This window comes from Pseudonaja textilis, chromosome 6 (genome assembly GCF_049901715.1).
Source record: "Pseudonaja textilis isolate UNSWEBS1 chromosome 6, rPseTex1.2, whole genome shotgun sequence".
NCBI lineage: Eukaryota > Metazoa > Chordata > Lepidosauria > Squamata > Elapidae > Pseudonaja > Pseudonaja textilis.
The window spans coordinates 33,959,336-33,985,199 of NC_141995.1; the positions used below are offsets into that span (position 1 = coordinate 33,959,336).

The 25,864-nt window shown below is 34.8% G+C and overlaps 1 protein-coding gene, 1 long non-coding RNA gene and 1 other non-coding gene across 3 annotated transcripts in view; 1 reads left to right on the forward strand and 2 right to left on the reverse strand.

The window, feature by feature from the left end:
• Positions 1-21,633, forward strand: part of PRSS12 (serine protease 12) — a 41,123-nt gene extending 19,490 nt beyond the window's left edge. The window contains exons 5-13 of the mRNA XM_026697958.2: positions 2,500-2,678; positions 3,644-3,785; positions 5,044-5,240; positions 11,420-11,561; positions 14,896-15,095; positions 15,268-15,346; positions 16,949-17,071; positions 18,984-19,261; positions 20,800-21,633. Of these exons, the coding sequence (XP_026553743.1) occupies positions 2,500-2,678; positions 3,644-3,785; positions 5,044-5,240; positions 11,420-11,561; positions 14,896-15,095; positions 15,268-15,346; positions 16,949-17,071; positions 18,984-19,261; positions 20,800-21,107 (1,648 nt within the window). The 3' untranslated portion in view covers positions 21,108-21,633. The remainder of the gene's footprint in view (positions 1-2,499; positions 2,679-3,643; positions 3,786-5,043; positions 5,241-11,419; positions 11,562-14,895; positions 15,096-15,267; positions 15,347-16,948; positions 17,072-18,983; positions 19,262-20,799) is intronic.
• Positions 21,634-22,335: 702 nt separating this feature from the next.
• LOC113434671 (uncharacterized) lies at positions 22,336-25,328 on the reverse strand. Its single transcript, XR_003373835.2, has 2 exons — positions 25,192-25,328; positions 22,336-22,729 (listed from the first exon to the last, which is right to left on the reverse strand). It is a non-coding gene; the product is annotated as an uncharacterized LOC113434671 (long non-coding RNA).
• On the reverse strand, positions 24,590-24,723 carry LOC113434886 (small nucleolar RNA SNORA24). The gene has a single exon (XR_003373864.1). It is a non-coding gene; the product is annotated as a small nucleolar RNA SNORA24 (small nucleolar RNA).
• Positions 25,329-25,864: the final 536 nt, after the last annotated feature.

A 25,864-nucleotide genomic window follows, 5' to 3' on the forward strand; every position in this document is an offset into this window, starting at 1 on the left:
TGCAGTTTCAAAAACATTTCACAAGCTGAAAGGAAGTTCCACATGCCTTATTATTATTCATGTTTTAAATTAAAAAATATGCAAAGCTGTAATGTAAAAAAAGCACAGAAGGATACTTTGGCAAATAGACTCATTTTCTAAGAACTGAAATCTACCAAGAAAGGAGAGATAAGAGATATAATAGCATGGGATGACGTGAGAAAGAGATACTTAGCTATGTGGATCATCTCAGTAAATCCAGCTGCAGATTGTAAAGTAAAACCTTTTGGCAATAACCTTCCTGCTTGTCATCGGTTGCCTTTGGTATTACTGTGCAATATGCTTTCCAGGATTCACAAACAGGGAACATGAAGTCTTTGTTCAAGACTTCAAATAAAGTTGTCTTTTATTTGAATTCCTAACCTCCAGGCATTTGAAATGCAGTCTCAGCACTGTAAGTCTAAATATAGCTATAAGAGATCTTTTCATATAATTCCTTGCAATATAGTAACTCTTTTGCAAACCAATTTATTTCCTGGCCATTTTTGGTCTGTTCCTCTTTTACTTACTGAGTAATGAATAAAAGGATTATCAAGGGATTAGGAACATTTTTTTAAAAAAAAATGTGTTTATTATTAATTGTGCTTGCTTGAAAATTCAAATGTTGTGAATGATATTAATGTTACGAAACCTATTTTAGAAAAGTGTATAAATTAGAAATGAAAAGGATGAATGGAGAGAGACTTCTAGTTTTAAATATCATCACTCATATATAATAATCTCTTCCAAACCCCCAAGAAAGCTTCTTGGTAACTAGTTCAAAGAACATAGCTAGGGCAAAAAAATGGATACATTAAACATGGATAATCATTTAATGTCTATTTATGCTTTTTTGAATCCATGGAAAAGAGATCCCCCCCCCCCAGCTTCAGTAATGAATAGAGTGACAGAAATCCAAACCTCCAGTGGACAGCAATAAGAATGAGTATTTTTGTGCCTTTTTGCTGCCATTTGACTGTTGCAGTCCTTAGTCTTGAAACAATCCAGACTCATTGGATTACTCTTTATATTGAACCAATAACAATGGTATCAACGAAAGTTTCCTGCTATTATAAATAGCATCTTAGAACAATTATAACCAACAAAAAGGAAAGGATTATATTTTACTTTCTACTGCCATTCTCCTGATTATTAACCCCCAACTCCAACAGCTATCAAAACTGCATATTAAACATATGCATACAACCATTTATAGTTCCAACTAGTTTAACTGATAATTCCATTTTCCATGATTAGGCTTAAAACAAGTTAGATGGCCATAAGAATTGGCTGGTGACTTGTATTGCATGTGGGGATTTGCCCAAAACACAATGTGAAACAGAACAAGTATGAAGAATCATTTTCTGTAAACCAAATCCACCGTCTTTACTTCTTATTTCACCTTTTCCTCCACTAAATGGAAATTTTAATCAGTTGAATGAATTGCTGAACATAGGGGCAAAGGGCTAATATTCATGGGAAGATGGTTCTAGGGTAGAACGTTGTGTGAAAACATAGTTGACTGCCTGAGTAAGTATGTACCTTGGCAACAGGCAGTTGAATGCCCACAATGTTCCCTGCTGGGATATGTCCCTGATAGGTGTGTCTGAATGCCAGTTTATCTCTTAGCTGATAAAGGCTATTCCTGATGATATCTTGGGTAACAAAAAAAAAAAGACAAATATTTTGTTCAGAAAATACACTCTTGTATTTGATTGATTTCTTAAAGAAATCATGTCCTAAAACAGTAGTCCATGCTTCTATCATTTATTCTAGGTTAATTATCAGGAGACTTTTAAATATTATTTATAAGCAACTATCATAGGAAAAATATTCCTTTCTTACTCTAGGCTATAATTTATTTCTGTTTCAATGGTTTTGTTTCTTCATAGCTGGCAGCCATCCTGATTATAAGATTCAGTTATAAATTCACTCTGCTCTAGACAAACATTTTAAAAAATATTTTATTAGTCATGAAGGACACTGAGACTTACATTGGGAAAATGTGTTGAAAATAAACCAGGATGCATAAATCATTTAAAATCTAAGCCTGGATTTTTCAACTGTATATACTATGACTAACTGGCTTTTGTATACAAAATAGGCTCTTGTTTCAAATTTTATTCCCCCTTCCTTCTCTACTTATGTTTATATTTTCAATTTGGGGTCCCCCCCATATCTCTTGTACCAGTTTATTGCATTTTGAAAACAAATAGCATTTGAATTTATATTTTTCTCTCCTAAGCTATTATATGTTCATTTAAATAAAAAAATAATAGGTTCTCTAGTATATTGTATTTCCCAAATGAAATATGTTTATTTAAAAGGCTATAGAAAATCAGAAGGTCTCTTCATTCATGTAAGGCCTTAGTATCATTTTGAATGGTAGGATTGCACAAGTAGTATAGATCATTTATGCAGTTAAACTGCAGAGTAGCTTGTCTTTCCATCAGTTTTCCTCTGTTTATTATGTTTGGACAGTGGAGTTGCCAAGTCATGGAGCCAGGCTTATTTTGGAGAGGGCTCAGGTCCTGTGCTACTGGATGAAGTACGTTGTACAGGAAATGAGTTGTCTATAGAACAGTGCCTAAAGAGTTCCTGGCAAGAACACAACTGTGGCCATAAAGAAGATGCAGGGGTTTCATGCACACCTCTGGCAGGTATGCAACAAAGGAATCACTTTTCTGAATCAGAATTACTGCATGGGTTAAGATTAACTGACACAAAGTGGTTAAATATTTTTTTTAACATCTTTCAACAATAGAGAAGATAACATTTCTTGATGCAGACCAAAGGCCTCATTCTGGCTTCCAGGGTGCATTGGCCATATTTAAAAACAAACGTGAAAGGAAATGCCTATGACTGATAAGGGAAGAACTAGCCATGCAACATAATTGCAGGGAAGAAGAATGGAAGTTAAGTATCAACATCTATAAACAGCTGTGCAACTTCTGTTTATCTTCTTTTTAGCATATCCTGTATTTAACCTAAACATTTTCAAATACCTGTTGACTTTTTAAAAGGATGATTTGCTTCCCTAGAAGTTTTCCATGACTTGAAAATTAAATTGATTTAGTAATGGAGTAGTTCTGGTTCTGTGAACTATGAAGAATGTCAAAGATTCAGAAAGTCAAGATTCCATATGAAGACGTTCCTGCCATTTATTCTAAAAATATTTGGGTTTTTCCTGTTGTGTGTCTTATTTAACCCAATTACAGTCCTTAGGCAGTGTAGAGTATGGAATGAAAGGACATTTGTTTGTGTGGGATATAACAGAAAGGCACAAGTTAAGGATATAACTTATCCTCTCTTTTACTTTTGTCTATACAGTTTTGTCCCATAAGCATCTGGGATGAGGAATTACACAGTAATAATAATAATAAGAACAACAACAACAACATGCAAAGGTGCCTGGGTAGATACAATACAAATAAAACCAATGCACTCCAATTTTATTTAAACATTTATAGCAGGAAATTCAATATCAGTGTTCCTTTAACATTCTGTTTTCCATTAAAATGATGCCAAAAGTTATTATCTAGCCTATAATTGTTCTATTTTGTGGTGAGTTTCTTTTCTGCAATAGCTACCTACTAAAATACACTCTTTATTTTGAATGCCACAGATGGAGCAGTTCGACTAGTTGCTGGAAAAAGCAATCACGAGGGACGGCTGGAGGTGTTTTATAATGGACAATGGGGCACAGTCTGTGATGATGGATGGACTGAATGGAATACGCAGGTGGTTTGTCGACAACTGGGCTTTAAGTAAGCTCCATTTATGTGAAGCTACTAATGATTATGCACAGCAATGCTGATAATAGTTCAGTAAATCGCACCTGCTATGCTTCTTTGCTTTCTGATCAAAATCTAATCGTTAAATACTATGTCCTTGTAATCATACAACAAAGAAGAGGGAAAATTAATTAAAAAAACGCTAACCCTGGTTGGGAAAAAGGGAAAGAATTATTTACTTATTTTTGCAGCATGAACTATAATTCAGTTTGACTTTTCTGTATTAGAAATTGTAATAAATGAACAATTTGTCATGAGAATATTCAGATTCTAAAATTAATAGGTAGAGGAATATTAACAATAAAGGAGCTACCTCAATAATTCACTCATCCCTTGGGGTTCCCCGGCCTGCTGGCATAACTAGGTCTTGATGACCTTCAAAAACTCCACAGTGATGAGGCCGACTTTTCAGGGAAAAGATTCCACAATGTGGGCACCATAGTAAAAAAGGCCCATTGCTAAATGAAGCTTGGAACCCTGACATGCCCATTCTATTGGATCTGGTTGGGCAAATTGAATCAAGAAGTGACAAATAACTTTAAATAACCTGGTCCTGTGCCATGTAAGTCTTTAAAGGTCAATACCAGGACTTTGAATTGAATCTGTAAATAAAATTCTTACAATCCATACTTCATATTAGATATATTCTAAAATGCTGAACTCTCATTCACCCTTTCACAGTATTCATACATTGCTCTAAAGCATAACTTGATTTATTTCATTTGGACTTAAAAGCATAGTATGTAATCCCAGCTATTTTCATTTGAAAGTCCTGGTTTATGGCTATGCATGATGTATGACCCCAGCCAACTGCAGTTTATTCAATAGATTGTTGTTAGCAGTTTGACTTTTGGCTAGCTGATTTAATGCTTATATCTTCTTAGACCCTGCAGAGAAAATTCACACTACAGAAGGAATGAGGAGAGAATATATATGTGGTTAATGTATTACATTTATGAACATAGTTTAGTTAAGCAGCCAGTAGCATTATATTTATAGCAGATGTCAGTGATAAAATATGTCAGAATAAAATGTTGATTTTGAGCCTTAATACATATAATCATGGATTCTATCAACAAGCCTAATTGAAAATTGAAAAAAAAGAAAAAAAAGAAAAAAAAGAAAAACATTTATTCCAAATACAATAGATTTCAATGAAATCAAGACTGATCACGGAATATATTTACAGTATGCATTATAACTGTGTAAGTGCTAATGTCTATGTAAACAGGAATGGGAAAATTGTTTCAGAACGCTTCTTAGAAGAAAATACAGGACCCATTTGGCTGGATGACGTTACCTGCTCTGGAAAAGAGTTTAACATTCTACAGTGTTCTAAGGGTGACTGGGGACAGCATGATTGCAGCCACCAGGAAGATATTAGTATAAATTGCTATCGAGACAATGACAGCCACAAAGCCTTGTTAGGTAAATTACCTTTTATTGTATTTATTTATTCATCATATATGTAGTGCTGCCCATCTCACAAGAAAGGAATCCTTTTTTACATGGACATCTGATTCCAGAACATTAAAGGATGTTTTGTTGTGTTTGGGACATTGGAAAATTAGTCCGAAAATCAGATATCCCCCAATTGTATTGAAACTTGGAATTCTCATTCATCATGGAGTTTCTTGTCCTATTGCATTTGGAGAGCACCAGCTGGAGAAGCAAATGGTTAGCAAGTAGAGATCTCCATTTCCATTGATGGATTTTCCAATTAAACAAGTGAGTCCCTATTTAGCTCATTGGAGATGTTGTTTGATAAAATAATCCAGGGCAGAATGGATTCAACAGTCTGGGTTTGATTAAAAAAAAATACATGTTGTCCTTGCATTAGGAGGTATTAAAAAAAATTACATTCAAGCAAAAACTATGTAAAAAAGGATGTTGAGACTCTAGAAAAAGTACAGAGAATAGCAACCAGGATAATTAAGGGACTGGAGAGTAAAACTTACGAAGAACGGTTACAGGAACTGGGCTTGGCTAGTCTAGTGAAGAGAAGGACCAGGGGAGACATGATAGCAGTCTTCCAAGATTTGACGGGCTGCCACAGAGAGGAAGGGATCAATCTATTTTATAAAGTACCTATAGGCCAGACAAGGAATAATGGATGGAAACTGAACAAGGACAGATTTAACCTGGAAATAAGGAGAAACTTTCTCACAGTGAGAACAATGAACTAATGGAACAGCTTGCCCTCGGAAGTTGTGGGAGCATTGTGACTTGAGACTTTCAAGAAGAGATTGGGCTGCCATTTGTCAGAAATAGTGTAGGGTCTCCTGCTTGGGTGTGGGGGGTGGTGGACTAGATGATCTACAAGGTCCCTTCCAACTCTGATTATCTGTTATCAGTTAAACAGCAGTCTCCCTTCAAAATACGAAACTCTAATCCTAACATGACTTCTGGACAGAAAAATTGCTCTATTGGAAAAAAGGTTTCATAAAAATGTTTATTTTAGTCTTTTTAGAAAACTGGCAATAATCTGACAAAGTTCAAAGGCCAGGCACTGGGAAAAAAATAGGGTAACACTGAAAGCCAATGTGATGTGATAATCAAGTGCTGACTGTAAACAGGAAGGAACTATGTTTGAGTCTCTCTTATACACAGAAACTTGATGACTTTAAGCAGTCATTTTAGCCTATGTCTCAGTGTAGTTATTGTGGTAAAAATGAGGAGAGAGTACTGTGTATTGGATATTGAACCCTGAATGAAACATCTGATATGAATCAAATACAATATAGAGTAGATTTTCTAGTCCATTCTAATTTTCCTGCAGCTCATAAATGTAGCAAAAGACTAGTTTAAAAATGTACACAAACATTTTTAAACAGTTAGAGCAATTTAGTCTGAGCATCTCTTACTGTAACAAAACATCTGTTAAATATTTCTTAACCCCACAGCTATATCTTCAAGCATATTGTTAAAGAATTAAGTCTACTGTAAGATTAAAAACCTGAAATAAAGCTTCCAATTTATTTCCATAGCTGTGTTTCTTTGTCTGCTCCTGAATCTCTTCAGTGATTTCTTTTTATACTTTCTAATATCCCAAATGTGTAATTATCCAATAGCATGTCTATGTAGGGGAGACAATGTGTATTTCCAGGAATGGAAAATTTAAACTCAGAATACAGGAATTCACATTTTAGTGCCAGTTTACATAAACACATGGATTTGTGTTGCAGTGCTCATAATACATAAAACTGAATCTGTCTGGAAAGCAAAATGATATGTTATCTTTTGGTTAAATAGATCCATATGGTAAAATTCCTTCTTCAGTATTGAGGCTTATACTACTTTTATAGTTTTCAAACAATATTCCAAGTAGTAAAAGTCAGTTCACCAAAGCTGAACTTTTCTATATTCTTTTTTTTTTCTTCATATATATAAATTTTATTGAATTTACAATTAAAAAATAACATAACAACATTACATATGCAACAGAGAGAGAAAAAGAAGAAAGAAAGAAGAGAAAGAGAGAGGAAAAAAAAAAAAAACACTCGGTCTTGCGACCGAAAAAGGAGAAAAAGAAGTATAAAAGAGAGAAAAAAAACAAAGAGACGGAAGAAAAAAGAAAATACGTTAAAACCAGACAGATATTCTTTTTGACAGTCTGCAAGATCCAATTCTCCTACCTTACTTTAAATATACACATCTTATCACTATTTATGCTTAAATTTCCCATTATTCATTGAACGGTTTATCTCTGATATAACCAATTATACCACGCATTCCAATTATTATCAAATGCTGAAGACTCTTTATTTTTAAGAGCTATGGTTAAATTGTCCATTTCTGCGCAGTCACATATTTTCTGAATGACCAATTGATCTGTAGGTAAACAGGATGATTTCCAGCACTGGGCAAATGCTAATCTGGCCGCAGTTAGAATATGAATTATTATATATTTCGTCTTTTTAGGAAAATGTTTATCAGAGATCCCTAGTAGGAAGAACTCTGGTTTGTATTCGATTTGTTCTTTGGTTATCTCCTCCAGCCATTTTCTAATTTTTTGCCAGTATTTCTGGGCTTCTTTACAGGTCCACCACATATGAAAGTAGGATCCCTCTATGTTTTTACATTTCCAACATTTTGGACTAGAGTTTGGGTTCATTTTCGCTAACCTCGAAGGGGATAAGTGCCATCTATATAACATTTTATACATATTTTCTTTGTACGCCGCAGATTTCGTAATCTTAATGATTCTATTCCAGATCTTTTCCCATTCTGTTAATGTAATGCTTCTTCCAATATTCCTACTCCACATTATCATGTTCCCTTTCACTATCTCTTGCTCTAATTCTACCTCCAATAAATATTTATAAAATTTAGAGATATTCTTTTTATTTGATCCTAATAAGATTTTATCTAAGTGTTGTAATTTGCTATAGATTCCAAACTCTTTGATATCTTGTTTGTATCTACTATGGCTTTGTATATATAACCACTGATCAATTTTAAATCCCTGTTCCTGTAAGTCCTGTCGAGTTCTTAATTTTCCTAAAGAGTCTAATAAATCTTTATATTTAGTCGTTTTTGTTATATCCAAATTGTTGGGATGAACCATTGCCTCCATTGTTGAAAGCCAAATCGAATTTTTAAATAATGTTTTTACATATTTTTTCCAATTAGTTAATAGTGAATCTCTAATAAGATGTCTATGAAAGTACGCCTGTTTAGTTTTCCCCACATCCCATAGAAATGTGTGCCATCCTCTCTGAAGGTCGTGCCCTTCCAAGACTAAAGTTCTTTTGTTCCGTAAATTGACCCAGTCTTTTAACCATAATAAGTTGGCTGCCCAATAATATAATTCCCAGTTTGGAAGCGCTAACCCACCTCTACTTTTTGCATCTTGTAAGGCCTTAATACTGATTCTAGCTTTTTTCCCTTGCCAAATAAATTTAAGAGTTACCTTATTTATATCATCAAAAAAATTTTTTGGTAATTTTATTGGGATTGTCTGGAATAAGTAAAGGAGTTTTGGTAAGATGTTCATTTTGATTGTGGCAATCCTGCCCAGTAGAGAAAGCTGCAACTTATTCCAAGATTCTAGATCTTTCTTAATTTGCTGTAACAGTTTATCATAATTATTCTCTTTGAGTGATTTACTATGTGGTGTTAACCATATGCCTAAATATTTGACATTTTTTGTTGCCTGTATCCCCATGGTTTTTTCTAATTCTTTCCTCTGGTTCTCTGTTAGATTTTTAGTCAGTAATTTCGTCTTATTTCTGTTAATCTTTAATCCTGCTACTGAGCCATATTGTTTTAGTTCTTTTATTAGATTATGTCCTTTTTCCATGGGATCCTCTAGGAAGAAAACCATATTGTCTGCAAATGCCTGTAATTTATATTCCTCTGCTTTGACCCTAACTCCTTGGATTTCAGAATTTTGTCTTATCCGCGTTAACAATGATTCTAAAGCAAATATAAATAAAAGGGTGAGAGAGGGCAACCCTGTCTAACGCCCTTTTCAATGCTTAGTGGGCCTGTTTGTTCACCATTAATTAGTATATTGGCTTGTTGGGTATTGTAAATTGTTGTGATAATATTCTCGAATTTAGTGCCCAGATTCATGTTATAGATTTTTTGTATTAAAAAGTGCCAATGTAAGTTATCGAATGCTTTCTCCGCATCTAGAAACATGAGTGTAAATTGTTTCTCTGGATGAGCTTCATAATATTCTAAGACGTCAATAACGGTTCTTAAATTGTTTTTAATTTGACGGAATGGAAGGAAACCATTTTGGTCTTCATGAATGTATAAATTTAAAACTTGTTTTACTCTATTCGCTATAATTGAGGTAAATAATTTATAATCGGCGTTTAAAAGTGAGATTGGTCTATAATTGTTGATATATCTGGCATCCACATCCTCCTTCGGAATTAACGCAATCAACGCCTCCCTCCATGAGTCTGGCATTTTGGCAGCCAAAAGTACTTCGTTAAACACTTCCAGCATCAGAGGCCCTACTAAATCTATTGTGGCTTTATACAATTCTACTGGAATCCCATCTGGACCAGGGGATTTATTATTACATTGATTTTCCATTGCAGATTTTAACTCAGACCATGTAATATCCTTATTTAGTAATTCTTTGTCTCCTTCCCCTATTGTTTTATCATTCGTATTCTCCAGATAAGTTCTTATTTTATCCTCAATTCAATTGGGTAAAAATAAATAAAACATTTACAAGAGCATAAAGATTTCCAGAATTAAATTGAAAATATTCACCATCTACTTCACTCTTCAATTAAGGCTGATCAGTTTCGCTCTGCCTTAACATTTATGAACTAGGTAAACAGTTGCTTACTTATTAAGGTTGGTTAACGTAGTCACTTTAGTGTGTTATGATTGCAAGTATATTTGCATTAAAATTATGTATAACCATAACTGAGACCACATTCACCATGGTCCCATATGTTGGCATGCATAAATGTTGTTTGAACAGTGTAAAGAGCAGTCAGTCAAGACATTTTAGTATTCCAGGAGTGACAAGCTTGGACACTCAAAAATTATTGGAGTCCAAATATCAAATCAGTCAGCAGGATTATGATCAAAATTAGGAATAATGGTCAGGAGAGCTGAAATCCAGCAGCCTCTGAAATTTATTCACAGTCTCGGCTATATGTATTTTATCACTAGAAATTATTTTTAGTAACTGTGTATACAATTATAAAATATATGTAACAAGTTTCAGGGAAAACATTAAAAGAGAAAAAAACATTAAAAGGTGAGAACTGTATACCCTTGGAAAAAACATTAAAAGAGAAAAAAACATTAAAAGGTGAGAACTGTATACCCTTGGAATCTCAGTAAATAGAAAATTCTTGGTTGCTTTTGTTTGTTAATGCTCTGTTTAAAAAGTTGAATTTTTACTTTTCTAAATATAATAAAATCTTAGTAGTGGAAGACTTTTCTATAATACTTCTAGGTTTTGGAGGAAAAGTATAGTATAATGCATTCATTTTGTTTAATAGGTCATTGCATAACATTGATAACTTTGACTATTAAAGTTCACTGAAAGAATATTAAAGAAATAATAAATTTCTGACAGAGAAAATAAATTGGAACCCATTTTTAAAAATTTTCATTAAATGTTGAAAACCTTTGTGAGTGAATGTTCAAGGCCATTTAGATGCTGAGGCAAAATGCAAAATAAAACAATTTCACCAAATCATAGATATGAAAGTGTTCTGGTTAGAGTAAATGATCACAATATGCATATATTTGCCTGATATGGTGATTATACCCATGATAGTTGGGAACAAAGTTTTGATATATGTTATCTAAAAAAAATAATGTGTGTGCAATTGCTGATCATATATTATAATTGTTTTAAGTTTCCCACGCCTTTATATTTATTTGTGCACTCTAGTTTGCAACCTTGTATTTGAAAGCAAATATAACATTCATTTTTGTTTTAAATGAAAGTTAATTCATTTGTCAAATTTCAGGGTTTTTTCCCCCCGCAGATTCAGAGAACATATTTTTCCCATGTGGCTGTATTTATTGGAATGTTTATTCCTAGTTAACAACTTTACTTGAATATTTTGAGAGTATTGCTACTGGTTCTGCTATGTCAATAGTTATTAATCTATTCCCAGGGCCTCCTATCAGATTGATGGATGGTGAGAATAAGAAAGAGGGGCGAGTGGAGATCTATATTAATGGCCAATGGGGCACAATTTGTGATGATGGATGGTCTGATAAGGATGCAGTTGTGGTATGTCGACAATTAGGCTACAAGTAAGAGATCAGTTTTTCAGAGATCAGAGTATAATCTATTCTTTGTGCCAGATTAATAGCTTAACATACTGATATTTTCATATACTAAGATAACTGCTGTGTTTTTCCCTTTACTGTTTTGTTATTTTAATATTATCTTAATAGTAAAAATAAGAAATAGAGATTCTTGAATATATGTATCTGCCTATCACCACACAAAATCATCAGCAATCCTTTTACCTCTCACCCATTTACAGTATGCCCTTCACATTTTTACATACATACATATAGTATGTGTGTGTGTCCAGAATTAACTGAAGTTAGCAAGAACACACAGAGGAACTTAATTACAGTTTAGTCAATTGGTATTCCCAAAGAGTGTGATCCAAGTGGCATCTAATCTCCTATCAATTTGTAATTTCTTCATCTGATATATTATGCATTAATTTCATGAAAATGTTATTTAAAAGGGAGAGTAGTGCTGAGTGATTGCTAAAGTAAGAATTATACGCCCACACACCATATCAATGTTATTTAACCCTCTGAATATTTTTATAAGCTCCTATAATAGATGGCTTGATATAGAGATAGGTAGCATATAAATTAAATTAATAATTAATATTTCTTTGTGTTAAAGATTCTTTCTACTAAGAAGGTAGAAAAGATATCTAAATTAAACAAGAAGAAAAGAACGTCTATTTAAAAAAAAAAGACTTCTCCCAAACTATGTTGCTTGGTTTCTGTGCTTGATCTGTTAAACTAATTTCTTACTGATTTCACATTGTAATGATTTCTTAAATGTGATTGGGCTGCCTCTAAACTGAATACAACTTGCTTCCCAGAGTGTTTTAATCATTTTTTTTTAAATGATAGCTTTTCCTGTTTCTAAAAGTGTCGCTTAATTTCAAAACACTATTGTCAACATAGAATAATATGTGTTGAAATAAAACAAAAATATTTTATTTACACACTTTTTGTTGTATGTCTAGCTGGCTAAAGAATTGCACATGGTTTTGCAATCACAAAGGTTTGAGTTTAGGCAAATTGGGCCAGATGTCCCTACTCAGGGGTGGGATAATTCAGGATAAATCAGGATAATTAAATATTTTATGTGGAAGCTAACCCTGGTCACATAATCTGCTGAAAGCTTTGCTTCTTGGTGCATTAGGCCTTTGAGGTAACTATGTTCAGACGATTAGAAAAGGGGGCAGTTTGTCATGAGAAAAATGTTTGGTTACAAGTAGGAAAAATTAGTCATATGTGATCCAAATAACAGAGTCAGAAGAAATATATACACATAATGTATAAACACAGTAACAAAATGTATATGCTATTTCCATCAGGATTGTTGTAATTTAATTCTATTCATGAAAATTCCCATAGCTTACTAACCATAATTTTAAGAGTTAAAGATATATTGCAGAGTTTATGATTTTGAAATTTTATGGGGAAATTTTATGGGGATTGAGGCATATGGTCAAGTAAGAGATTTCTGTTGCGTATTAACTAAGCCACGTGAGAAACCAGGTAGAAATTCAAGAAAATTATCTTTAAAAGATTGATTTTTGTATCATTTTATTGCTTATTGAAAAATATTGAAGCAGTGAATGAAAGGAAAGTGGGGGACCTGTAAATCTATTTTGCTTGCAGTAAGTATTTAAAAGTAACAAGCAATGCTTGTTCAGAATGAATAACCTCCCTTTAAAAAATTGAGTAATTGAAGCTTATAAATGTATCATAAAAATATTTAATTACTTTTAACACACACACACGCACACAAACTCTTACATTGCTGCCTGCATTTCATCAACATCTTTTTAAAGTCTACTTTATATACAATTTTTTTTAAAAAAATGAACAGCTGTAGGGAAATTATACAGTTGTATTCCATTATACAATCCTTTGAATATCTGCAAACAGTATAAGATTAAGTGTGGAGGGAGAATTTTCCAAACAAGAAAAGATCTGCTGTGTATCTGTTTTAGAGTCTATAAATGCAGATCATACAGATCAATACATGTGGGCAATTTAGTTTTGGCCACTGAACTACTGGAATTTCACTGAACACTTTTTTCTTTATTGCCTCTATAACATCAGCCTTAAATAAACATAGTTGACTAAATTGCATAAAATACTCACGTTAGTAAAAATATTTGAATTATAAAACACTGTAATGCCTAAAATGTTAACATTATAATAAGCTAGTAATTACTTTTACTATCTATTTTACTCTGGCATTTTAATTTTCTTCACTGGCATTAAAGCATAACAGAAGGGCTAAAGCTATGGGATGTTTAATTCCTTTTTATTTTAATAATGTACTTTGCAAACTATATGTTTAAAAGGTTTCTTTGAAAAATCCTCAATTAAAATGCTTTATGCATAAACCAACCTGTCTTATGAGATATGCTTAGTTTGTAAAAGATAGATAGCATTATTTCCTAACAGTAGCTGAGAAACTAGTGATAAAGCAGGCCTTATTATCTTCCCAATTATGCCACCTATCCTTCATTTACAAATAGTGTTACTAACTTGATATTATTGAATAAATAAATTTCTGCAGATACAGTCTTAACTGAAATATAATATTGGATCAAATGACTAGCATGGCGTTGATGAACCATACCATGTTACCAGATTATTTATAGCCTAGTTCTTATGTATAGCAAGTAAACTGATGAGTATTTTTTCAGATCCACAAAAAACTATTATTATTTCTTGCAAAATAAAGTTACAATTATAATATATTAATTAGGCATTGAACAAAATGCCTAATTTTCAACAAAAACTCTGATCTAATAAGGGTAACATGAAGTTTCACTTCTTTCTCTTTCCCATTCATGCTACCCTTATTAGATCAGAGTTTTGAATTGTGTGGTTCAAATTGAATCTTGAGATGGGAGCATATGTAAGATATATTTGTTAATTATTATATCTGTCAGGTTTCGCTCTGATTTTGTCAGATGAAGAATTCTAGTTTTGTTTGGGTTAGTATATAATATAGTTTGCTTTCTTTGTGAGGGACAGAAATAGCTGATTACTCTTAGTGAAAATTGCCACTAATTTTTGTAGTCTTGGATTATTTTAAAAATGAAGTTATTAGCAACAAAATTATTAAAAATCAACTATTAAGTAAAACTTTATATGGACACCTATAGCCTTTGAAAATTATTAACATGCTACAGTAAATAAAATAACAATTTGAAAAATAGTGCTGTAGTATGTCTTCTAACAGTCCTAGCAGAGATGGTAGAGGAAACTTACTGATGTTTATTGATTCATGTGAAATAAGAATTCTGTATCTGTTGTTGCCATTATGATTTATTTAAAAAGTTGCCCAATTTTTTGCCTCCAGAGGTTTATCACGAGCAAGGACTATGGCGTACTTTGGAGAAGGAAAAGGTCCCATCCATGTGGATAACGTGAAATGCACAGGAAATGAAAGATCCCTTGCTGATTGCATTAAACAGGATATTGGCAAACATAACTGTCGTCACAGTGAAGATGCTGGTGTCATCTGTGACTATCTTATCAAGAAAGCATCCAGCAGTAAAGGTGAAATGAATATAAACTTCAATAATTCTCTTTTCTGTAAATTGTAAAGGAATATCGGGGAGTATTTGGGTTGTTTTTAGGAAGAAATTGTTTGATCACTTTGCTTGCCATTTGAAGTGCTCTCTATTTACTGGTTGGAAAATCTAACTTCTCTGCTTTGAGCCCTATTCAGATTCTCTTGCTTCTCTATGTGGTTTAAGAATATTGCATCGTCGTCAGAAAAGAATTATTGGTGGAAAAAACTCCTTAAGGTAAATTATAGGTACCAATTTAAAATTACAAAGCCATGCTTCCCTCCCCTGGCTCGCCTGCACTTGTGTAATACCACACCATGCTTTCCCCTGCCTCCCTTCGCTAGCACACAGATTGCACCAGGCCTGCCTAGGGCAGGCTCCCATGGCATTGTCATTGTTCCCAGTTTAAAGGGCGTGCCTTCCATGGAGTGCAGAAAATGTGTTCAGCCCATCAGGATCTGAGCTCTGTTTCTCCACCCAGTTGAAGGCATGCAGCTCCCCTCAAGAGACAGTTCTTTCATCCAGTTCCCAGAGACAAGGGAGAATCCTCTCAGCAGGTAGCGGCAGCTTACAACTTTTTTGCTGGTTTCCCCCATTGACCTTCTGGAAAAGTCAGCAGAGAAGATTGAAAATGTCTATCATATGATTGCAGGGTATTTGGAAACCAATCATAAATGTGAACAGGTTGCAATGCTCCTAGATGACCACAAGTGTACGTGATTTGATATTTTGAATGGGCAAAAGTGCTTATAAGCCATAAGAAATATTTCTAAGCTGGCCATAACTTTGAATAGTTGTTAAACAATCAATTGAAAGTCAATGACTACTTGTGCATCAATGGCGGATGCACTGTTGGAAGACCAGAAGGATCAGGTTAGGGACAGATGATCCCAGAGAAAATCTATGTGACGTGTTGACACCAACTTGGTGAAACAAAATCAATCAAATATAAAATAAGAGTCTAATTCATTAATAGAAGATGCACCTGGCTGATACATAAAAATCTGAGTGTGTGGAGTTAGAACAAACCATTGCTAGCTAAATACTTAAAATTGCTAGGTATCTTTTATAATTGCTAAAAATGAGATTTTTATAATTGAAACAGTCATGTATGTAGTGTCTTAATTTAATTTTGCAATGGTATGTTGAATTGCAGTTTCTCTGAAACCTGATTGTGGAGAGTCCCCAATTTTTGGTAAAACATTAGGTGCAATGGAAGAATTGCAGAGGCAAACAGATATGAAAAGTCTCTGTTGTGTGAGCAGAATTCCATAAAGTTTTTTTTTTTTTAAACGCAACTCCTTCAGAAATATGCCTTTTAAAAAAAAGATGGGACATGGAGAAGAAGCTAAAATTAACAAGGTTTACCTTGACTATGAAGACAGCTGTGCTTATCAATGTCTATTCTTATGCATTATATTAATGATGATGAAAACCAGTAGAAGTGTACACTTTTCTATGTGGATTATTCTCAAATTAAACAAATGTGTCATATATTAAAAATAATATTTTTAAATTTATTTGTTAAATTAGCATGAGTTTTCACATATGCTTCAATATCTGTCACTCATTGTTTACACAGATCTAAATCCCCAAATGACCATAACCTAACTTGCTAAAATGCTCCCCCCCCTCCCCCCCAAGAAGTATGGATATGTAGAATGAGGCTGTCTGAATGCTTGGATAAATTCAGAATAAAGTGGTTGGACAAGTTTGTATGTCCTGTTTGATGAAAAATGACCTATGACACTTTTTTTGCACTCAGACAAATACATAAACATATTTTTATTTTTAACTTTGGGGACTTTCATACTAATCATATACATATCTGTTGTCTAGGGGTGGTTGGCCCTGGCAAGTAGCGTTGCGCATTAAATCATCCCATGGAGATGGAAGACTTCTATGTGGTGCCACTCTTATCAGCAGTTGCTGGGTGCTTACTGCAGCACATTGTTTTAAGAGGTATTGTTGCAAAAGTTACAAAGGAGCGTGTTATATAGCATGATAATGCAGAAAGACAAAGATAATAAAATATATGGATGATTCTGGATTTGCTCTGAAACTATGCTGTAAAAAACAACAGCCACATTCTTAAAACACAATTTATTAATATTTAATATTTCACATATATTTTACATTGCTTCTGTAATCTGGAATGCCTTCATTATTCTGAAAAACATGGATTGACTTAAATGAAAATGAAAACATGGAAATTGAAAGGCAAATCAAAACATTTGTCCTTCGATATAAATCAGCTTTTCCCAACCAGGCACTCTCTGGATGTCTTGTGAATACAACTCCCAGAATTAAAAGACGGAAACCTTTTAGAGGAAGACATGTACTCATCTAGCCTGGAATGAACAAACATATGATGTACAAATCTATAACTCGATTAGTGTATAGGATCAATCTGCAAAGAAGCAGAAAAAAGGAGAAACACCCAAGCTTTCCCAAGCTATGTTATTTGTCCCTGAACCTGAATGACAATATGCTGCGTAGCGCTGCAGTGGCGTTTATTTCTAAATGTATCTTTTAAGTTTCAAAATATATGGTCAAGCCATTGATGATACTTGCAGAATTATGCTTCCATACAATCAGTTAGTTGAATCTAAGAACTGTTAGCAAAAGGTAAATGAACCTGACACTTTCTACATGTGGCAAGCAAGTGTTAAAGAAATAACTGTATCAGATATACTGTATTGAATAATTGTCCAGAACAAATGGTCAGTTTTTGAGTTTTTCCTCACACGATGCTCCAGTGCAGAGCTACAAACTCCCAGCCCCTGGGCCAGATGTGTCACACACTGGCCACACCCATGCCCCATTTAGCGAAGGGGAAAAAAGTCCCAATACGTCATGAGTTCGACACCCCTGCTCTCGTCCTATGTGTAAAATAATTTTATGGGAAGATTCATTCTTTATGAAGAAATGCGGAACAAGTATTATGAAAAAATATCTGTCCATTAAACAGCAGTAAACAGCCAGTTTAATTCATTACACTGACACTGTTCTTTGGTTAAATTCACGACCTCTTCATTAGCATGAGAATCTGTTTATTAGGATATTTCAACATAATTAAAAAGGAAGATTTTATTTAATATGGATTGTATATATTATTACACAAGGACATTTTTTAAAATGTAAGTTATTTAAATGATAGTTGTTTATCTTTATTCCAAAAACTCAGAGAAAGAATATATTTATGTCTACGTTTTTTTCTCCTTTACTGCTACAGACATATCTACCTTTTCAAGGTGCTAACATTCAACATGCTAATTCTACCTAAATAATATCTCTACCATATTGCAGAATGGTCAGGATGAAGCAATTTGAGCATACTAATATTTGGCACAATATGCATTAGTTTCACATCCTTCATCTTAGTCACCAAATTTGGGCCTGATAAGAGGGAACACTCCGAACAAATAATGAAAAGCTTTCCCAAAATTAGGGCAAAAATCCAGAACTGAATGGCAACAAAGCCAAACAAGGAATCAGAAAAGGAAATTGAGCCAATCTCCTTTCATATAATGCTTCCCTGCTTGTATTCAGTGATCATCTTAGTCTGTCACTGATAGACTACAATATTAGCCTTGGATTATTTTTCTCAAGAAGTAAATTTTAGAAGTATTAGATTCATTTAACTAACTTGTTAAATAACACATAACACATTTTAGGCCATATTTTTGCCAAAACATTGAAAATTCAAAAAGATTTACTAACATTTAAACGATTGTATTTTACTGAGTTCCTGAATTGTTGCTGAACTGGAAATGTAAAATTCTTGCTTGCTCATTTTCCAGAGTTCTTTCATCAATGCTATAATAAAAGCATAATCCTACGTCAATTATCTCCTTCCCCACTTTTTTTTTAGGTATGGCAACAATACTCGAAACTATGTGGTACGTGTTGGAGACTACCACACACTGGTACCTGAAGAGTATGAAGAAGAAATTGGAGTACAAGAAATTGTGCAACACCCAGAATATAGGCCTGATAATAGTGACTATGACATTGCACTAGTGAGGTTGCAAGGGCCTCATGAACAGTGTACTCGCGTTAGTGCTCATGTTTTACCTGCCTGTTTGCCATTCAGGCGGGAGAGGCCACAGAAAGCTTCTAATTGTTACATCACTGGTTGGGGTGATACAGGTAAGATTGGGTTTTGTTCTTTACTTTTAATTGCTTAGTGCACTAGGTGATATGCTAAGTCGAATAAATATATATTATTTCTGGTGCCCTGGAAAAACGTGATTTAAAGGAGCAAGGGGAGGAGGGTGATTGTTCTGTTGAATCACATTTGTATTAATGTGTCCTACCTAAAATGGAAGGCAATAGTTGGTTAAGCCAAAGTCTTTATGGGTGTGTTGCTAAACTACTTTGAAATTGTTCTGCAGCCGTTTCTTCATTGTTGCTATCTCAAATAATTCTATAGGATAGCTAAAAATGTATTACAGATAGTCCTTGCTTAATGACCATTTGTTCGGCAACTATTTGAAATTATGGCAGTGCTGATTGAATGGTAGTTACACCAGGTTCCTGAAGTTACCACTGTTACAGCATCCCGATGGTCAAAATTCAGGCTCTTAGCAGCCTTGCTGCATTTACTACTACAGGAGAACCAACTCCCTCTACCTGCCTATTGCCATCTTCAGTTCTTTTCTTTTGGCTGCTTCTGCAGTCCTTGCCATCCCCAGCTTAACCATCATCATCTTCTTCCTGAACTGATTAGGCACACTTAATCTTGTGCTAACGGGCCTTCTTCCCAAGGCCACATGGCCCCTGGTCTAATTTGAAAGTCTTGTGAAAGTGGGCACAGCAGGACCAATCTAGAGCAGGGCAAACAAAAGGAGAGAAATGGAAGGGGAATAAGCAGGCGGAGTGAGTTGCTGAGGAGGCAGTCCCTTGCCTTGCAAGGCTGAGCTGGGAAGGACAAGGTTGGAATGACTTGGATCAGACTGAGTCCTCACTTAATGAAAGTTGGGATTTGGTTAATGAAGAACTGCTAAGATGCTAAGCAATGTATTCATGTAACATCACACTTTATGACATTGCATAGTGATAGAAATTCCAGTCTGAATTACTGTCATCAATTAATGATTTCCTGTATGGTCAAACTGAACCCTGGCCAACTTAAAATTACCTATTTTCGTCTACCACCCCTGCTTCATTGCATTCTGCCGCAAAGTTAAAACACCATCAGGCATTTAAAAGCTTCTTTATAATCCATGCGTTCTTCAAATTAACACTTGAAATGGAACATTTGCATTGAACCTTGAATCAGAAACTTGAATTGCAGAATTCCAACTCAAACTGAATCAGAATTGACATAACTAGATAAAAAATGCAGATGGAAATATTTCCTAAATTGTGAAGATACCTGTACCTACTAAAAAGGCATGCTATACAAGATGGCTATAAAAGTATAACTTCCTATGAAGTTTATGTGTTACTAATAAGGAACAGCAAATAAGGAACACCAGAAAAACTTCATCTTTCAAGCCATTTTTAAATGTTCAGTAAATATTGATTTGTTTTTGAAGGATTGTGTATTACTATATTCTTGATATAAACAAAGACCTTAATGACCTGATGTCTGATCTGTTTGGCTAATATTTGTTATTTGATAAGTTTTAAGAATAAGCACTTGCTTAATATTCGGTATTTTAATTTCAATATTTTTCCATCAGGGAGAGCCTACTCAAGAACATTACAACAAGCTGCTATTCCTCTTATTCCTAAAAGAATTTGTGAAGAACGGTATCACACAAAATTCACAGGGAGAATGCTATGTGCCGGTAGCCTCCATGGACAAAAACAGGTAGACAGCTGTCAGGGAGACAGTGGTGGACCATTAATATGTGAACGGCCAGGAAATATCTGGGTTGTGTATGGTGTGACTTCCTGGGGGTATGGGTGTGGAGTCAAAGACTCTCCAGGTGTCTATACTAAAGTTTCCTTTTTTATATCTTGGATAAGAAGCATAACCAAACTATGAATGTCCCTTGTTGCACTGGGGAAATATTTTTTTTTTTCACGGATGTAAAACTTTTTGGACATTAAAATAGGTCATCCTAGAAGTAATGTTGTTTGAACATGTAATTCTACCAAGACAAAACAGTAGATAGCAGCTGCACAAATCAGATCATTCTATATGTAAGATTATCGCATATAGTATTCTTTTTGTATTGTGACAAATTTTCTACAATGAACTGTATACCCTACTAATTTCAAATAATGAATTTTTAACTGACTTATACCATGTTTTATCTTTATGAAGTTATCCTGGCTTTAGTACATGAAAGAAACAGTTGAATAAAATATCTTGTAAAAGTGTCAATATTGTGTAATATTGATGTATTAAGTTATGGTTTTTAATGCGGTGGGTAAAGGTAGGGTATAAACAGTCTTAAATATGTGCTTTATGACAATTCATTTATGTATCTACTAACATTTTATCATGCTGTCATCCTATAGTTTTCCTTAACTTCTCTGCTATTGGAATAAAAATCCTAGATTTTTCAGCCACTCTTTCAAGTTGTTTCTCAGTATGCTAACAAATAATGTTAATAGTGGCATTCTACTATCTCAGCTTTTTACAATCGTAAATTACTTGGCCAATTTTTAATGACCAGAACTATGCCCAAAGTAAATGCATCAAATACTTAACACATCTACAAATTAGTTTTAGAAAGTACATTTAACCCTGCAATTCATGGATTCTTTTCATTATTTTGTGTAAGTATGATTGTCTAATATTGTCTAAACTTAAATAAGGCCTTAAAAAAAAAACTAGACAGCAAAAAGTAATTTCTGTTCTTAAGTTAGGAAGAAGTACTTCAATAAGTACATGCTATATTATGAGTTTGCCATCCATATACTGCATTGTTAGGAAAAAGCTGTTGCAGTTTTGACTTAAATAACCCCAAATGATATTTAGTTTACTACTGAATGTAATATCATACCACAGTGGGATTTAGAAACCATATTTCAAAATATTTTTATTTGCTGACAGAATTATTTTGCTTTTTATAATTTTATTTGGTTAAGATATAAAATATTCAATGTAATGAAATATGCTATTTATGGATTTTTTTTAGTTTTCAGTATCTCAATATTGATTTATCTTAATGATATATGCAACAAGGAAATCAGTGCACTGGTAGGGATAGTTTTTCAAATGTTCACAAAAACAGTTGAAAAAATTTGTCAACTTAACAAAGTCATAATTTATAAATATAAATATTTATTTACAAAACATACATCATAATTATCATTTGTGAATTTACAACAGGAGTCACAAAAGAACTGTTTGCTTGTTCCCACTTTTCAAGCACTTTTGAATATATATCTCTTGCAAGAGTGGCTGCTGGGTAGTTTCTAGCATCATCACTACTTTGTTCTCATAACAGTAAGCCATATCTGAGAATGTCTGCAGTATTGGGAGTTCAGATGGCAACAAGTCTCTGCCAGTCCCAATTAGGTTGCTCATATGAGTGAATGTTCCCAGTATCATTTTTTAAAGAAGCCATTACAGATCAGTTATCACACTCACAGGAACGTGGCCACTGTATTAACTCTCAGACAAAATAACGTTTGACAAAGAGAAAGCAGCTGAACCTGTGAAATGAAACAAATAAAATGTCAAAAAGTTATATTTATGTAGTTATTTACCAAGAACATTGAAGTAACCAAAATACCTTTACAATCCCCAAGACATGATAACTTTTGAACACCCCTAATGTTTGGAAATTTTGACATGCCCTAAAAAAAACTTGGGAGGCATCAAACCCATACAATACCTGCAGCAAAATTACTACTTTCTCTTGATTTATATACATCCAAATCTATATTTCTTTCACAAGCCTCTCATAACATGATCTACAGGAATATTGGATTTTATTTTATGTATAATAGTCCCCAGAAAGATCAAACCAACTTTATGGGTTCACTTGGGATGTCCCACATAATAACCCACCTGGAAGAAAAGATTTAGGAACAATTCTTAACTTTTTGCCTGTACTAAACAAACCTATTCTGATTAGATGAGAAATGAAACCACCCCAAGAAGATATATTGGGTCCCTCCAACTTTATTATTGAGATAGAATTCTTCATTGTCTACCGATGATATACTCAATGTGCATCAGTGGTTGGGGTAGACTTGATTTCACAGGTAGTCCTCAACTTAGTTCATTTAGTGACCATTCAAAGTTACATCACTGAAAAGTGACTCATGACCATTTTTTATGCTTCTCATTATTGCAGCAGCAGCATGGTCACATGAACAGAATTTGAACAGTTGGTAACCAACTCACATTTAAGATGGTTGCAGTGCCCTGGGATCATGTAGTTATCTTTGGAGACCTTCTGGCAAGAAAGTCAATAGATAAACAGACTCACTTAACTGCAATGATTCACTTAACAATTGTGGCAAGAAAGGTCATAAAATTGAGCAAAACTTCACTTAACAAATACCTTGCTTAACAATATAAATTTTAGGCTCAATTGTGGTCATAGATGCACTGAATCCAAATACCAGCGCAGCTATATTTTTTACATCCTGATCATGGCTGAAAATGTCCAGTTCCAATAATTTCAATTCACAAAATATCAATATTTTTCAATTTACAAAAATATCGATCTTTTGTCATCCATTTATTTGTAACATTTATATAATACCACATCTTATAACCAACTGTGGGCAGCTCCCACCAAAAGTAAAATCTTATTCCAAGTATTAGGGTGAAAAGCCAGGTCAGCAAAAGCTTTATAATGCTAGAAGGGTAGGGGCTACCAAAAATCTGGGAGCAGGGCAGGATTGCCATTGAAAAGGCACATTTCCTAGCTCCCATCAGATGGCAATGTTTCAGGAAATGAACTAGATGTTGCCCAATTGGACAATGAAATACACTGGTCTAAAGGAGAAAGCCTCTGAAATGAAAGTAGCTAAATTTTACCAAAATTGGGTCATTAATAAAGGAAAATTAAGTCCCGAGTATTAATTGGCTCCAGTTTCAAGATACAGCTTCAGGTCAAAATTTCACCAATTCAAAATTACTGACTCCTAAAACTTTTAACGTCCAAAAGTATAGATTAAAATTATTTTTCATAAATCCAAGATACCAACTAGCAAGGTTAAACTGATTTCAAAACTTCAAACTCTTGACAAACTGCCAATTAAAATCCCCCAAAGCTCTCTTTAAAAAGATCAGTTTCATATTACAGAGCTGTAGGCCTCCCCGGAACACTTAAACTCCTTTACCCAAGTTTAACCTCATACGGTTTAACGGTATTTTTAGAACCACTTTTCAACTTTAAAAAACATGAAAGGCGGCTTTGTAAGGTATTTGCAATGACCACCATCGGTCCCCAGAGGAAAGCTCTCACGCAGGCCTCCGTGTCGTTTCCAAAGCGCGCGCGCACGGACACACACACACACACGCGCGCTCCACGAAGCTGCCTAGGGTGACACAAGAAGGAATGTGACTTGCCCAAGTCAGAGTCTCCCCCCAATGAAATGAGGGGAGCTATGCCAAAAAGCAAGGCGACGGTTGCTCTGCCATGAGTAGGAAGGGAGGCTGCCACCCTGGCAGGTCCCATGGAAGCATGGCGTCCCGAGATACACGCGCGCAAGGGGGGAAAAGGAAGCGGAGACTCCCGCCCTTCACAAGGTACGGGGACACGTGCAGCCTTCGCTGCTTCCTGAGGAACCGACCGTTAATCTGCTTTGCCAGTACAAAATCAAGCGGCTCCTCCCCATTCCTTTAGTTTACCCCCGCCCCGTCTCCGCTCCCGTCGTGCTGGGGCGCCTCTAGATCCTTCACTTTACCCTTCCTCATCCGTCGGTTGGGAAGGGATTCTAATAACCGCCCGCCATTTTACCAAGGATTTCGCCTCCTTCTCCCGCTCCAGCCCGCTTGTCAAGCTCACCCTCACAAATCGAAGAACCGGCAGGGCGCATGCGCCGCAACTCTTCAGCTGTCCCTGCTTTTGTAATAACTCTAAAAAAGTTCCAGCAAACGGCTAGTATCTTACTACGGCGACGGCCACTTACTTAAAATCAGAAATGAACAGCCTTACCAGTGTAAAACTTATTCCTCCAGGGAACAACATTCTTCATCATTCCCTCCCTATCCCCAACAGCAGCCGCACGCCTAACTCTTCCTACAATCGAAAAGAAGGAGCCAATGGCCGTCTTCGCACTTTTATCCTTGAAGATAAGCCACGCCCATCCGGGGACGTGGTGGAAAAAGGGCGGGACTGCAGGTGCTTGTCAGCGTTCTAACTCTGCGACCGCGTGACTGGCTCCAACTGCGGTTCTATGCGTCCCCTTCGCAGTACAGTAGTCGGTTTCTGCGCTTCCTTTCCCAAAGCTTGTAATCCTCCATTTAATACCCTGCCAGCTTTCCTCTTATTTATTATTCTTTTGCAAATCCTCTTGGTATTCCTACTGTGTCTCTTTCTCAGCTTTACATACGCTCCTAAATTAAATGATGCGCAACACTGCTTCAAAATTTGTTGATTCAAATGTTTAACACTCGAATTTAAAGCTTTTGATCACAAGAGGAGGTTGACTTCATATGGCACAAATAAAGTTATCACTTAGCCTTGGTTGGCAGACTTGCAAATGAAGTGATAGCTTGTAGATGTATGCAGCAAAACAGATTTCCAACTTCCCCCTGCAGACTTTCATATGAAATACATTTAGATGTGTCAGGACCCAAAGACATCAGGGACACTGATAAAGTTTGGA